At 37.3% G+C, this 14,656-nt stretch overlaps 1 protein-coding gene across 1 annotated transcript; it reads right to left on the bottom strand.

Annotated features, from left to right (window-relative positions):
* Positions 1 to 4,331: 4,331 nt before the first annotated feature.
* Positions 4,332 to 13,769, bottom strand: LOC124887740. The gene is made up of 4 exons (XM_047397654.1): positions 13,148 to 13,769; positions 12,131 to 12,264; positions 4,727 to 4,805; positions 4,332 to 4,630 (listed from the first exon to the last, which is right to left on the bottom strand). The coding sequence occupies exons 1-4, from the start codon at positions 13,767 to 13,769 to the stop codon at positions 4,332 to 4,334; spliced, it is 1,134 nt and encodes a 377-aa protein (XP_047253610.1).
* Positions 13,770 to 14,656: the final 887 nt, after the last annotated feature.

Below are 14,656 nucleotides of genomic sequence, written 5' to 3'. Positions count from 1 at the left end.
TCCTAATATCACAGAGGAGAAGGATATTAAAAGTCCAGGCATACGTCTTTAGAGACTATATTCATCGATAGGTAGAGGCGTTCATCTATAGAAGAGGGTGCCTCCACTAGTAGCGCATTGCCGCCACTAATACCTCTGCCAGCTGACGTTCCCCCATCTGGGGATGCTCCTGATTCAAGCGCCTAGTGTGCATCAGGTATGTTCTTACTTACCTATGTTTTCTTTGTTTTAGTACATTGAGGATAGTGCATACTTTTTTAGTTGAGGGTGGGCATACCATGCCATGGTGGGTTTTTTTTGTCATGCTTCTTTTCCTATCGATCGTGGTATAGTTATAGAAATAGCATATCTAGGATAATTATGAGTCATATTGTGTTTTTCTTCGTATTGAGTTGTGTTTGTGTGTAATTGGGAGATTTTAAGTATTTAGGGTAGTAGTCATATTTGAACTAATTGTTGATACCACCTCTAAAATTTTAAGTTCTTAGAACTGTGTTGATGTATATATATGTGAATTTTGTGGATCTTATTATGTCATTAGGATTATGGACATTACAATCACTTTAACAATTACATGAACCAGATAGGTGATATTTGGTGATATTGACTCTGTTCTATGTGTGTGTGAGATACTACCTAGTTTCCTTTGTAAGTTGAATTGAGAACTTTCCTGAATAGACTTGCCAAGATTAAAGGATAGTCGATCAGGAAAGGATCATAGGCAGTTTTTTTATTTTGGTCTACTTTTAGCCTAAATGACCTTCCATGTGTGAATGATTTTCCATGTAAGCCTATTTTTCTTATTTTCACCATTTACTTTCCCATTTTTATTTCAATTTACCTATTTTGGCCTAGGTCCTCCTTGGACATTGTGCACCTCAACATAGGAAAAATGCCTAAGCTGAGGGTGGCTATCATAGGGGTGCGTAGTTAAAATGGGTATAAAGAAGGGTAAAGTAAGAAAGAGTTAGTAGGGCTAGGTGTGGTAGAAAAAGAGAAGAAAAAAAGAAAAATAAAAAAAATGTGAATAAGGAAAAAAAGACGGAATAAAAAGACCACACCCAACCTGAATGTGCATAAAAGAATAAAAGGAAAAAGTAAGGGTGGAATTAAAAAGAAATTGGCTAGTAAGTGAGACCCCAAAGTTAGCATAGTGCCAAAGAGGCTTAGTCATTTTAAATTTTTATATGTACCATATCATCCCCCAAGCCTACATTGCAAGTTGAGAAAAGTCCTATAGTGATCTTAAGTTGACTATATGAATGCTACGGTAAAGAAAATAAGGGAAAGCCTATGGTATTTGATATGCATTGACTGGAACTTATTTATTGAGTGTGAGTGTATCTTGACCGTCCATACATTGACATACATTACTTCATATAAGTGAGTGGGACGTCTTTGTTGCGAGGGAACTTAAGTCATGTTGCTAACTATTTTCTTGTTCGGGTAGTGTACTTTGTATACATGAGTAGATATCTGTTTTTAATGTAATTGCCATACCTGGATCCCGTTGTATTACACTATTGTGCTTCATGTTCATACAGTGGGTTTTGAAAATTGAGATTTGAGGGAATGTTATGATTTGAACTTAATGTGATGATTGTCTTCCTTGAATAGCTTAGATTCTCATTGTTAAGCATCGTTTTTGTTTTGTTATGTTTTTATTTCTTAAGGACATGCAAATATTCTAAGTTGAGGGTGTTGATGTGGTATAGAAATATAGGACTTTCGATGCTTAATACAAGGAAAATATGTAAATTTCTGAGTCCTTTTTGTTAGATATGATCCATTTTTGGTATGTTTTGCAGGAAACAATGTTTTGGATGTTAAGTTCATAAAAAGGTGAAAAAAATGTTTTTCACTACTTTTTGAGCAATTATGGATGTTTAGGATGTTTTCCAAATAGATCGTGATCAATGCAGGGCCAAAGAATATCTAAAAAGCTGACTCCCGGCACCTACTAAGTCAACCTACAGACAAAATATAGACCTACGAACTGCATGTAGACAAAGAAGGTGCCAGAAAACCAAAATCCCGAAAGCTGACTTGCAGGACTTTGTTCATCTGCAACTTACAATCTGCACGTGCTCCCTGTGCTGGACCGTCAGTACTACTTGTGCATATGCCAGACCACAAGTATAGAGAGCAGGTGGCCACCAACCCAATTTTGTCCTTTTTCATTTGGGCTTTGTGTTTAGGATTTACTCATGTACTATAAATATCTCTTATGTACTTTTAGTAGGAGTAACGCTCTACTGATACTCAGAAACATATTTTGATTCGAAGATCAGTCTTTGATCGTGGAATTTTCTTGTATTGACTTTGATTGATTGTTCAGTTTACTGTTGTGGGTTTTTATTCATCTTATCATTGTGATTTCATCTATGCTTTCTATTATGAATGTTATTGATTTATTCACAATCACGAGCGGCTAAAACCCATAGCTAGGGTGGTGGAAACCCTAGCAAATTGATGAAGTAGGGGAAGTACGATTGTTGATATAAAACAATACCAATGGCATGCATTACTTTCTATTCATTATTATTGATTTCTTAATGAGTGCATACATTAGATCCACCTAGATATTGCTACTTATCCAAAAGAGGAGTAGTGACTAGGAAATGATAAAGAAAATAGTAATTTGTAGTTTAACTATCGATCCACACTTCTAGGTTCTATCTATGTAAGATGGTTAGGTTTCATCTTATAACTAGAGACCTAAAAAGTAATAGTTAGCTGAGATCAGGATAAGGGTTAGTAGTGCGACCACTTGAAACTCAAAAAAGTAAAGGGTGAAATCTTTCTAGTCGTCCAAAAGACTGTAGAGGGTATATAACTTATTGATTCTGCATACAAGGTATTGGATTGGTTCAATAATGCATGATCTGCCTATGGAGTTGATAAGATAGGGGGAACACAATCCTAGTGTTCAGTTACCACTATTTTCAACCAAGTTAATACTGTTATTTGTTCTAAATTACTACAAATAAAACCCCCTTTTTACTTTTCTTGTTCTTCCCATTGACCACACCTACTGAGAGTTGCAAAGTCACATGTTCCCTTGGGGTTCGACCCCAACCTTAATTGGGTTACTATGTATGACAATGACCATATCATCATCTAAAATAAGGTATTTCTGGGACGTCATCACAAATCCACAAGAAAGACATCCATAAGCTCACGGACAATATGGACATAATCTAGAAAAGGCAGTGACGTAACACTAATATCATGAATATGATCTAAATAATACAAACAACCCCCTTTTACTATGCGAAGAGCCCATAGAAAGGATATAACTCTTTTGGGATCCTAATAAAGTGTACCCTTCCAAGGTATCCCTAGCACACCCAGTGAAGCTAATGTCACGAACTTAGCATAATAGTCGAGAATAAAATTATAGGAAGCTAACCAATCCATACCCAATATGACATCAAGATCTACCATATCTAGGATGATCATATCTACCCAAGTCTCATGCCCAATAAAGGTCACAACATAGGATCAATGCACTCAATCCACCACTAAAGAGTCTTCTATGGGGGTAGATATATGAATAGGCATAGCACGAGGATCATAAGTAGAATCAAAACCAGATATGTAAACACATAAGAAAAAGTTGACCCCAGATCAAATAGCACGGATGTGGATCAGAAACAAATGGAACTGATATAGTTGATAACAATATTCAAAGCCCCTACTCAGGTCTGGCGGGTATAGCATAGCACAATCCATGTTTGCTATCAGATTGAGCAACCTTGTAGCTGTCACCATGGGTACCACTGCCTTTACGTCGCGCACCCCTAGCAACACCTTTACCTACCTGAGGGTCACCTATCATTGTCGATATAGAAGTAGGCCTAAAAATACGATGGGTGATATCTTTTTCCATATGGCCCAACTCATTACACATATAGCAAGCTCTGTGGCCCGACTCAACTTAAGGATGTTCGGCTGAGCTAGAACGATTACCCTGGAATGGTACTAGACTTTGCAAAGATGCTTAACTAGAAGACCTACTACCTGAACTCTGTAAGGTCTTTTACACTGGTTTACCATGGTACCATGGGAACATCTAAAATATCTGCTTCGAAGAGTGTGACCAATAAATTCACCCTAATGGAGCACCCTGTTGGTATCTCTCTGAGTAGTTCAAAGAATGGCCTCAATCATCTTTGTATGATTCACTATCTACGTAGTAGCAAATTGAAAAGTAGTATCCAATCTATTCATGAACTTTGAATATTCTCAGATTTGGTTGGAATCCTGGCAATGGAATATTTCGTCAAGGCATGGAAATGTACCTCATACTCGGTAACAGGCATGAAGCCCTACTCCAAGTGATCAAACTCATCTATTATCTGATTCCTCAAACTATAAGGCCCAAACCAGTCCAGAAAGGCCTCATCAAACTGATCCCAAGTCATCTCTGGCAAACCAAAACGTCTGCAACTAAAAATGACCTCCACCAACCTTTGGCTACATCTCTTGCACCTCTTTTTACCCTCAGAAGACATAATAGGATCCAAAGTAATAAGAGGCACAAAGACTCGGGCTAGCAATAATCCAACTAGAAGAGGAAATGAAGATAAAGATTGAACTCTCAAACTCGGAATGTCATACTCAGGTACTGGCATAGAAGGAAGAACAACACTTGAAGCCTTTGAAATACCATAAACACTTATTGGTATAGGTGATGGAATAACACTAAAAAATTAAGGAAAACCATAACCAAACTCTTTCACAAATGGGGGTATAACACTTGCAGCTGGAGGAATACCAGGCACACTCAAAGGAAAACCTTCCTAACGAGTTAGGAAAATAACTTAATAAATCCTCCATAATTAGGGTAGAAGAACTTTATGGGACTTGAGTAAGCCTTATAACTCTAGCATGCTCAACCTCGATCTTAGGGGAGATCCCCTTAGTACTATCTCTAGAATGGGAAAATCCACATGTCTTTCCTCTACCTCAAGCCCATCCATGACCCCTGACTCATTCTCTAGGCTGGGAACCCTCCTCGGATGCTAACTCACTATCCATATCCTTGTGGGATCTAATCCTTACAATCTACATAGATAAGAGTGAAACATGATTTGTAATATAGGATATATAAAAATACGCACGATAAGGAACAATATTAGAAAGTTTACTAAAGATATCTTATTTTCTCTCAAAGATAGATATGGTCGTCTACGTACAGATCGGCTAGACTCTATCAGACACCTTGTTCTTACACACAAGAGACTACACACAAGAGACTAATGAACCTGTCTGCTCTGAAACAAATTTTTCACGACCCAAAAACTACAGGGCATGATGGTACTTATCGGGGCTAAGCCTTGAAAAGTAAGCCAATCACCCAAACTGATAAGTAAGAAAACATATAACAATTTCCAAGGCAAGATTTTAAGAGTAAAGTCAGACCATATAGGTACAATAATAACAGAAGTCCATCTAATAAAAACACCATAAACCATCGAAAAACCTAGTATCATAGTGTAAGAACAATCTAAATACAACTTAAAATCTAAAATTACAACTGAAAATCCAAGAAACTACATGTTTCTCTCTAAATACAAAATAAGACAAAAATTGGATAGGAGAAAGTATAAGGTCGACTCTGACTGCATAGAGCGGCCAATGACTTGAAGTATCAAAGATCACCACACGATCTCAGCTACTACATGGTACACTCATACCAGGATCTGTACCAAAAATGCACAATAAGAATGAATTCAGTCTACTTGTACTCAGTAAGTATCCCAGGCCAACTGAGCAAAGTATAAAATAAGGTATATACATACTATAAGAACATCATCAATAGTCAGAAAAAATACCACATAGTAGTCACATTGTCCCTACTAGAAGTTCTAAATATAGCACATAAGCAAAAAAATACATACGTAAAAGAAACTAAATAGATATACATCGAATTAAGCACAAAAAGGACAACACTGGAGATGCATAATGTATGAAATCTAATGATGCCACAATGATGACGTGATGTGACTAGGCTATCGCATAACCTCCATATACACCTATTGAGCCTCAGCGCTTCTATGTAGGACCCATGGGGTATTCGCAACCCATATACTTTCTCAATTATCAATCCATATCTCAATATCCATATCTCTTCTCCAAGTTGTGGGATACAACAAAGGGTAAGGAAAAATGTATTATTTCTGTCAAAAATTAGTGTTTCCACTATTGTACTAAAATCTCAGAATATATGTATGATATGAGGATATAATACTCACAACCAAACCAGTATGAATATCTCAAACCCATTCAATATACATGGACGTGAGCTCAATCCAAGCAATATACCAATAATCCATTATCCAACATAAATAATGTATCATTGGAATGAATATGCAAGCAATATATCATTAATATCACGTTAATCCCAACTTGAGTATTTCTATCATGTAAAAAAAACTAGTGAAAATATAAGGCCAATAACATCAGTTAAAGCCCCTACATGGGACACATATTTCTATTATAATCTTAAATCACCAATAATAACAACCTAAGCCCGACAGGGCACACGATAGTGATAACATTATTTCCCTGATTATTACCGATACCCATAGCATGATTTTATATAAATATTTACTATTCAGCATAGTCTAAAAAAGTTAAGTAATAACCTACCACATGATGATAAAACACCAGCCTAAAAACCTTTAATGCAGAGCTATTCACCCTTTTGAACAGCCTAAAAATAACTAAAATATACAAATATAGAATTTATGCATTAATAGCAAGTCAACAACATCCATATTACCTATTTTAAAATTGAGGTCAAAATAGACCTCTGAATGGGTTTTAAAAGAAATGATAAAATAAGATTTTTTGTTTATAAAAACCTTAAGAAGCCTCAAGTGCTCAACCTTCACTTGTTGACAAGCCATGCACTTAGCTATAAAATTAGCCATATCCATCTTTAAGTTATTCCACCAATAAATTTATCTCAAATCATGGTACATCTTCGTCGAACTAGGATGAACAGTGTACCTCGACTCATGAGCCTCGGCCAAGATCATCTCACGCAGCCCATCAACATTGGGAACACATAACCTACCTTAGTACCTCAAGATACCATCACCATTAATCTCAAAGGTCATCACCTTCTAGTGACCCATATCATCCTTGATCCACATCAAGATAGGATACAATAGTATGAACTATGCTCATAGGTCATCAAGACCAAACCTCATGTCAACAAACATGAGTTTTAAGTATAAGTCATCCAAGATCCACACCTTCACGGCTTTGCTACATAACCCCCATTAAGCCCAATTTAAAGCAAGTTTCACATAACCAATTTATTAATAAATGAATCAACTGTTCAGCACACCATGGGTATAGGCATACCCTTACACTTGTAAGCTTATCTTTATGTCATAGCAATCATAGTATCATAGGGGAATACCTCGACCCCCTTTTTTCATTAAATCAAATCATAGAAAACAAGCTTTCAATGTCCATGTTCATTGTTTAATCATTAATGCAATGCAATATCATAGGTGAGTAAGTCAAACAAATTGAAAATATCACAATCCAAATCCATTTACACAAATGGGTTGAGGGAACACAATTATTCAAAACCAATTCAAATTTCAAAATACCAATTTTTTAGGGAAACCATTGATAACTCTCAACTCACTCCTATGTTTGAGGGGTGAGGTGGTCTTGGTCAATGACCTAAATCATATTGAGGTAGAATCTACAAGGAGAGAAGTATAAAATTCAAATCCTATGGGTGTTCTAATTACTAAAAGATTACCCGAAATGCTAACAAACACAACATTTAAAATAAAATAAGGGAATTTTTTTGAAATTGTTTGTAACAATCTTTAGTTAAAAACTCACTAGATAGCAAGTTTGATTTATAAAAATTTTTAGAGGAAATTTTGGCATTATGTCTACCTAAAAGTAAGAGCATGTGGGTTGATAATGGTTTAACATGAGCTTTAGTTGTCAACTAAGAGATAGGCTAGGTCAAAGATCATGGTAGTTAATATTTCAATAAAAATACAGTGATTTTACCCATTAGCTCTTTCGAACACCTAACAAGTATGTCGTTCTTAGTCACCCATAACCTTAATCGGGCACCGCTATTTCTAGGATGGTACCCTTGATATGATCGACACTCCAATCACACTTATGTCTAAGATTTCAAAAGGTAGTAAATCATAGGCTTGATTGTCCACCATTTCCTTGTCACCCTATAGCCCTCTTTCAAGGATGCTATGGGTTCCCATAACTTCACCCTTATCCCTCTTTCAAGGATGATAAAGGGTTTCTAGAGTTTAAATTTTTCACCCATCAAACCCATTTGGAGATTTGGGGTTTTCACCCATAAATTCCAACTAATAAGCTCCAGCAATGGTGGAATCCATAATCAACAACTAAAAATCTTGCAAACACATCAACACCCACACACAAATACACTTTAGTTCAACATAATCCCAAGACTGAATTACTTAGCCATTCATGAAGAAAGTAAAGAAAGATATAACATATGAATTATCCAAACATTCATCCTTTACAAAACTACTAAGAAATTAACCCTTCAAAATTAGTTACATACTTGCCTAATTAGGGTTTTTTGCTTTCAATTTAAAAATATCTATGTGGTAAGAAATGTCCAAAGAAGAAAGGGTTTTTGCCTATATAAGGTTTGGGATTTGTCTCTGCATTCTTACAAAATTACCCTAGGTCATATTCTCATTGAACCGCGATTGCGCAGGTTCGACCATGACTGCGTCTATGTGATCGCTATTTTGTTCTACGATCGCACTATGATGACAATCATGACTGACTGCGATCACAACCTAAGGACCGTTGTCGCAATAACTGAGACTGAACGACTCTAGGTCTCCAGTTGCACTTCTTTTGCTTCCATTTGATCCCTTTTGAGCTCTAATCCACACCTTTTCACCTTCTCAACTATATACCTGCAGAATGTGGGTATTAGTGTATTTAAATCATGATGATGTCTCATTTTCTTATACAAAACATGGTAGTGCATAGAATTTTTTGGTGCAAATGAGTGATAAAATCACCACTCATCAACACCTTAAACTTAAAACCTTGTTTGTCCTCAAGAAACACCACCCTTTTCTATTAGACGATTTCATATGTATGCCCTCATTCTATTACCCAATGATCATGATGACTTTAACTAGATTACTACCACAAAAATCTCTTTGCACATGGGCAAAATGGTTTCAACTACACCCCTCAACATAAAATAAAATATTTGAAAGATGTAATAGACTTTGGGGAGCAACATGAAACAACTACTAACACTTTAGAAATGACTCAATATTATTCTTTCTTTTATCTCATTATACGAAAAATGACAAAATCACCCACAACAACTTCTTCACATGCCTCCTTACACGAAAGAAAATTTCAGAAACCTAGTTACCAATCATGAAACAAGGAATTTTAAGTGCAAACACTCTCTCTCTCAAGACATTCTCCATGTTAACATCTACCATGCTATAGACCTGCCCCTATTTTTAAACGCCACTACAATGACTACGCTTGGTGGGTAATCACAAAGAAGTTTTTGAGTTTGTAATGTACGTTTAGGGTAGGGTAGGATATCAACTTAGTACAATAATGCTAAACCCACCTTGAACTTCTACATCACACTCTTATCACTTTTTGCTATTGGGCCACTTCTTTCCCCTTACTATTGTGCCTACTTTGCCTTTTCTTGGTTTTCCCACTTTCCTCTTTCTCTTCTCTTTTATTTGTGCATAAATCATGCCTTTCTTTCTATTGTTGGATCTTTTCTTTCTCCTAATCATTTTGCTTTATTAGCTTAAGCTTGTAGGCACTTTCTTATGATTTCATAGCCCAACTATACCCTTTTCAATTTCTACCACCCCTAACTTAGGATTTTAGCCTCAAATTGTGTTCTTCAGTTCAAGAAGGGTAGGGTTCAAAAGAGGAGAAATAGAAGGGTCAAGGCTTGTAATGTGTTTGCCAAAGAAAAGTACAAAGGCTCAAAGATGGAGACTAGTGGTAAATCTTATGTATTGGTATACCTTTTAGGCTAAAGTGGGCTTCCAATGTCATAAGATGGCCTATGCTCATTTTACCAACCAAGCATAATCAAAATTTAGCTTTGAAAGACTAAAAGGGAAAGTTCTAGATGATACAAGTGCACATGAGATGTAGAAAAATAAGCTTACACATATGGCATGCGAATCTCGTAAGGGTGTTCAATTATTCTACACCCTCAAGACAAAAATGGAGTACCAACTCTTTTCCTAAGTCAATTATTGGAGTCATAAATGGAGGAAAATTTTTGTTACAAGGTTGTTCACATCCATGCCCTCGAATTATTGAAAAAAAATTGGACGGAGGGGTTTTTTGATTTGTATCTACACCATGCATAATTTTCTAGTGATGGCAATAACCCAAGCTATAGTCTCACATTGCAAGTTATAGAATGGGCGAACCACCCATATGGCTACTCGACTTTATCAATGGATATGAATGCGAGCCCAAATAATTAATGCTATAGGTACTTAGACTTCCTTTGCCTTTATGGCCTTAATGTCATGGGTACTCAAACTTACCCTGCATCCATTGCTGAAAACCCAATTACGATGCTTTCCCATAAGAATGTAGTCACTCCGTCTATCATTAGGAAAATCTCATCAAATAGAGATAAAATAATGTAACAAACTAAGAATACAATAACTAATTCATGCAAATGTGGGCAGCATCAGGGTTCCCAAATATTACAGATCAAATTCAAATAAAAATCATCCAAGAAAGCACAAAAGTATGCATAAATATCAATAATATAGTCCCAAATCAAATGAATAAGGAGACACCCCTAACTGAAAAGGTAGCAGTGTCCTCACTGCATAAATAATAAAGTATAAAAGAGATAAGGGTGTTCTCTGTAATCGCATCAAGGGCTATTGTCACTCTCAAACTCTACATCATCACCATTATCCACAAGATCAGACTACTTAGCTGGGTCCTCATCATCACTCTCCACCCAAGAAGAAGAAAGTCGATCATGGGGTAGTAGGACCTTCTATGGGCCCTTCACCCCTTTCCATATTTTGATAAAACATTCATCCCTCTTCTTTTCTCTTATGATCATCTTTTTATGAGCACTTTGAAGGTCTCGGTGTGATTCTACCAAAGAAGAGTAGGCTTTTTCAAGCCTAGCAATGGTAGCTTCTTGCTTTTTTAATCCTCCCTATACCTATGTATCACTAGCAAACTCCTCAAGCCCCACTCTCCTGCAAAGCTCAGTAATTAAAGAGAGGAAGAAGAGATGCATACCACCTTAGTTCTTGAAATAATCCATTTCATTTACCACGAGCTGACCAATATCCAATGAGATTCTATCCATAATGAAAGCAACCATCCAATCATGCAAATCTAGGACTGCTGTCAAGTGGGTACATGGTGAGACTCGGCTACAAATAATGTACAACTATATCTGGGCCTTGGAAGTGAAGTCATTCATGGAGATGTTACTTTTAATCTTAGCCCAAGAGACTTTCTTTCCAGAACATAGCCGTTGTGCCTACCAACTCCCTGGTTTACACCCTTTTGCTTTGAACTCACCTATGTCTGCATGTTGGAGCCCATAAATATCATTGATTTTCTCTACCCCAACTCTAATCAATTTTCCCCTAATCTTAATAGTCACATTGATTGGGTCTGAGAAAGACACTTCACTGGTGTTTGAATAAAGTTTTGGAACCCATTGTTCATTTGCAATGCATGAATTCGGGGAAAAACACCGCCACCCTGTGGCTTCAAGTTTGTCATAAAATGTCAGTAGTTTCTCTGGCATATTCTCTAAGAAAATTTCTCTTTTCGGGTATAGCTTTGTCCTCGGAAGATCATTTTAGTAGTGAGTGTGGCACTCGAGTTCCATGAATCAGATGCAATCATACTTGTCCATAGGTTAGTCCTGAAATCACTATACCCACACTATAATATTCAATGATATTTTTAACATGCAACTGTACCATATTGTTCACTGAAGCTCATTGGGATGGGCGTTTAGTGGTTCTTGGCTAAAATCATAAGTGCAGGATTTTTGGCATGGAAGGAACTAGGCCCTAATTACCGTGATCATGAGCCATGACCGCGTTTGCATTGCTGCAACAGCGGACTGTGATCGCGGTCGTAATACCTGAAGCTGGTTTGTTGCTAGCTCCTCATGTTCAACTTTTTCCCAACCTTTTAGGCCACTAGCATGCTCTACAATATAGATTCAGATGAAGACCAATTGAACAATGCTAACAAGTGCTTGAATATGCCTTTAACATGCAAATATCATTATTAAAAGTTCATTTGGGCCATGTGTCAAACACTTGGTATGTACACCTCATTTGTCTACCTTTTTCAAATATTTGTAGGTACTTAAGATTCCCCCCCCCCCAGTGTGTACACCTTCTTCAGGCATCAAACAACAAACCAATGCCAGTTAGGAAAACATGGAAGACATAACAATCAAAACTTTAGGTCCTATCTTAATCATGCAATCTAGGGCCTATTGTAAAGAAATTCAATGTATGGATAAATGACACCTAGCAGATTTGTGATACAAGAGGGATGCAAGGATGCAGTTGGAGAGCTCATAAACTTGGCCAAAATTTAGCCCAATTGGAGATTAAAACTTAAAAGGGAGTGTGAGGGAAATAGGGGAAAATTAGGGATTAAGTGGATTAAGTGACCGCGACCGCGGAAGCTGGCCGTGATTATGGACATGCGGGTGACCGTGATTACACTTGGAGACCGCAATCACAGCAACTGAGAGCAGTTCTGCTCCCTTATTTTCCCCTGTTCATCTCTTTGCTCAATTTTTACAAATTTTTCCCTTGTTTAATTTTCAATACAAAATCGTACACTTCCTCCTTTCCAAACTCATCTAATTCACTCCATAGCTCCATAAATACATAAGTTATTCATATGCAAAATCTAACATCTATACTACAAAAACATGACAAAAAGGATACGAGCCACTTTTGTGACATTTGTGGGTTCCCTCCCACCTAGCGCCTTATTTAACATTATGGCACGACCTCTTCCTTCATCCACCTTCAAGGTGGGTCCTAAATCCCCTCCTCATATGCCCTCTCACTCTCCATATCCACCACGAAAATAACTTGGAGCTCTGCAGTTTGCTTCTTTGTTTTGCAAATTTTGAAAGATACCTCATCCTCTTGTACCCTAAATTTCATTTCTCTCATCTCCAAGTCGATAATGACCCTTCCAGTGGCCAAGAAAGGATGAACAAGGATGATAGGTACCTCTTGGTCCATTTCACAACCCAACACCACAAAGTCCGCCAGGAGTATAAACATGTCCACTTTAACAATGACATCAAACAAAATTCCCACTAGCCTTTTGATGGACCGGTCCACCATTAAGAGTCGCATAAAGGTCGGTGTAGGGGCATCCAATCCAAACTTCTTGCATATCACAAAAGGCATTAACTTGATGATCGCACCAAGGTTACATAACGCCTTTGCAAACTCAAGAATCCTGATTGTGCAAGGAATAGTAAATGCTCCGGGGTCATTTTTATTTCCCGCAACCTTACTATCCATGACATCACTACACCCATGAGTAAACTCAACGGTGTCAGCTTCAACAAGTTTCTTTTTGGACATCAACTTTTTCATTAATTTAACATATCCTGGGATTTCTTGGATTGCTTCGAGCAACAGGATATTTATCAATAGATTGCTAAGTTTTGCCATGAACTTCCTCAATCTGTCACCTTCGTCTTTTTTATGCAATCATTGAGAAAATGGGGGAGGAATTTAGATTGGGGGCCTTGCTTTACTTTGTGGATTTTTGACCTCAACCACTTCTTCATCAGCTTCATCGGTCACTTTCTCATCATTCTCTTCTCGACCTTGAGGTGACACCTCTCTTACTTTATCTTTGGGTATTTTCTCACTCAAGTCTCCTTTAAAGGGTTCAACAAGTGTTTTTGCACTCCTTATGACAATTTTTAGGACTTGAGCATCATTCTTTTGATGAGCAATCATGCCACTCAGAAGTCCTCCCCTAGTCCTAATATTTAATTGCGTGGAGATTTTCCCAATTTGGGTCTCCAATTGCTTGATAGAGGCGAAGTGAGACACCATGGTTTGGGAGATTTGGGAGAAATTGCCTTTCAATTCATAGACCATTCTATAAATACCTTCCACCCTATTCAAGATTATTGCTAACACATCTTCGGTATTGAATTTTTTGCGGTTGATGGCGCTTGACTCCTTGGCCTTAGCTGGATCAAGATGAGGAACATAACAGTCATAGTCATGTTCCCTATCTCTCCAATCTCTATCCCACTTTTGATCCATCCAACCTTCGTTCCCACCTTTCCTTTGATAAGCGGGGCGGGGGGAGGGGGTAGGGAATCCCCCGAGTAGTTCACCAAATACCAGATTTCCTCATCAAACTCCTTTATTTCTTCATTATCTTCATAATATTTTGATGTTATGGCATTACTGCTTTCGTAAGTGTACCAATAACATGCTTTGTCAAGAGCTCAAGTTGGTCATTGTTTTTGCCATGTTCTCCACTTTTTCTTCATTCCTCTTTATTTGTTCATTATCAACCGTAGTGGTAGTAGAAGGGA

This window comes from Capsicum annuum, chromosome 10 (genome assembly GCF_002878395.1).
Source record: "Capsicum annuum cultivar UCD-10X-F1 chromosome 10, UCD10Xv1.1, whole genome shotgun sequence".
NCBI classification, from domain to species: domain Eukaryota; kingdom Viridiplantae; phylum Streptophyta; class Magnoliopsida; order Solanales; family Solanaceae; genus Capsicum; species Capsicum annuum.
The sequence above is the reverse complement of the archived record's forward strand: the minus strand, read 5'-3'. Positions and strand labels throughout refer to the sequence as shown.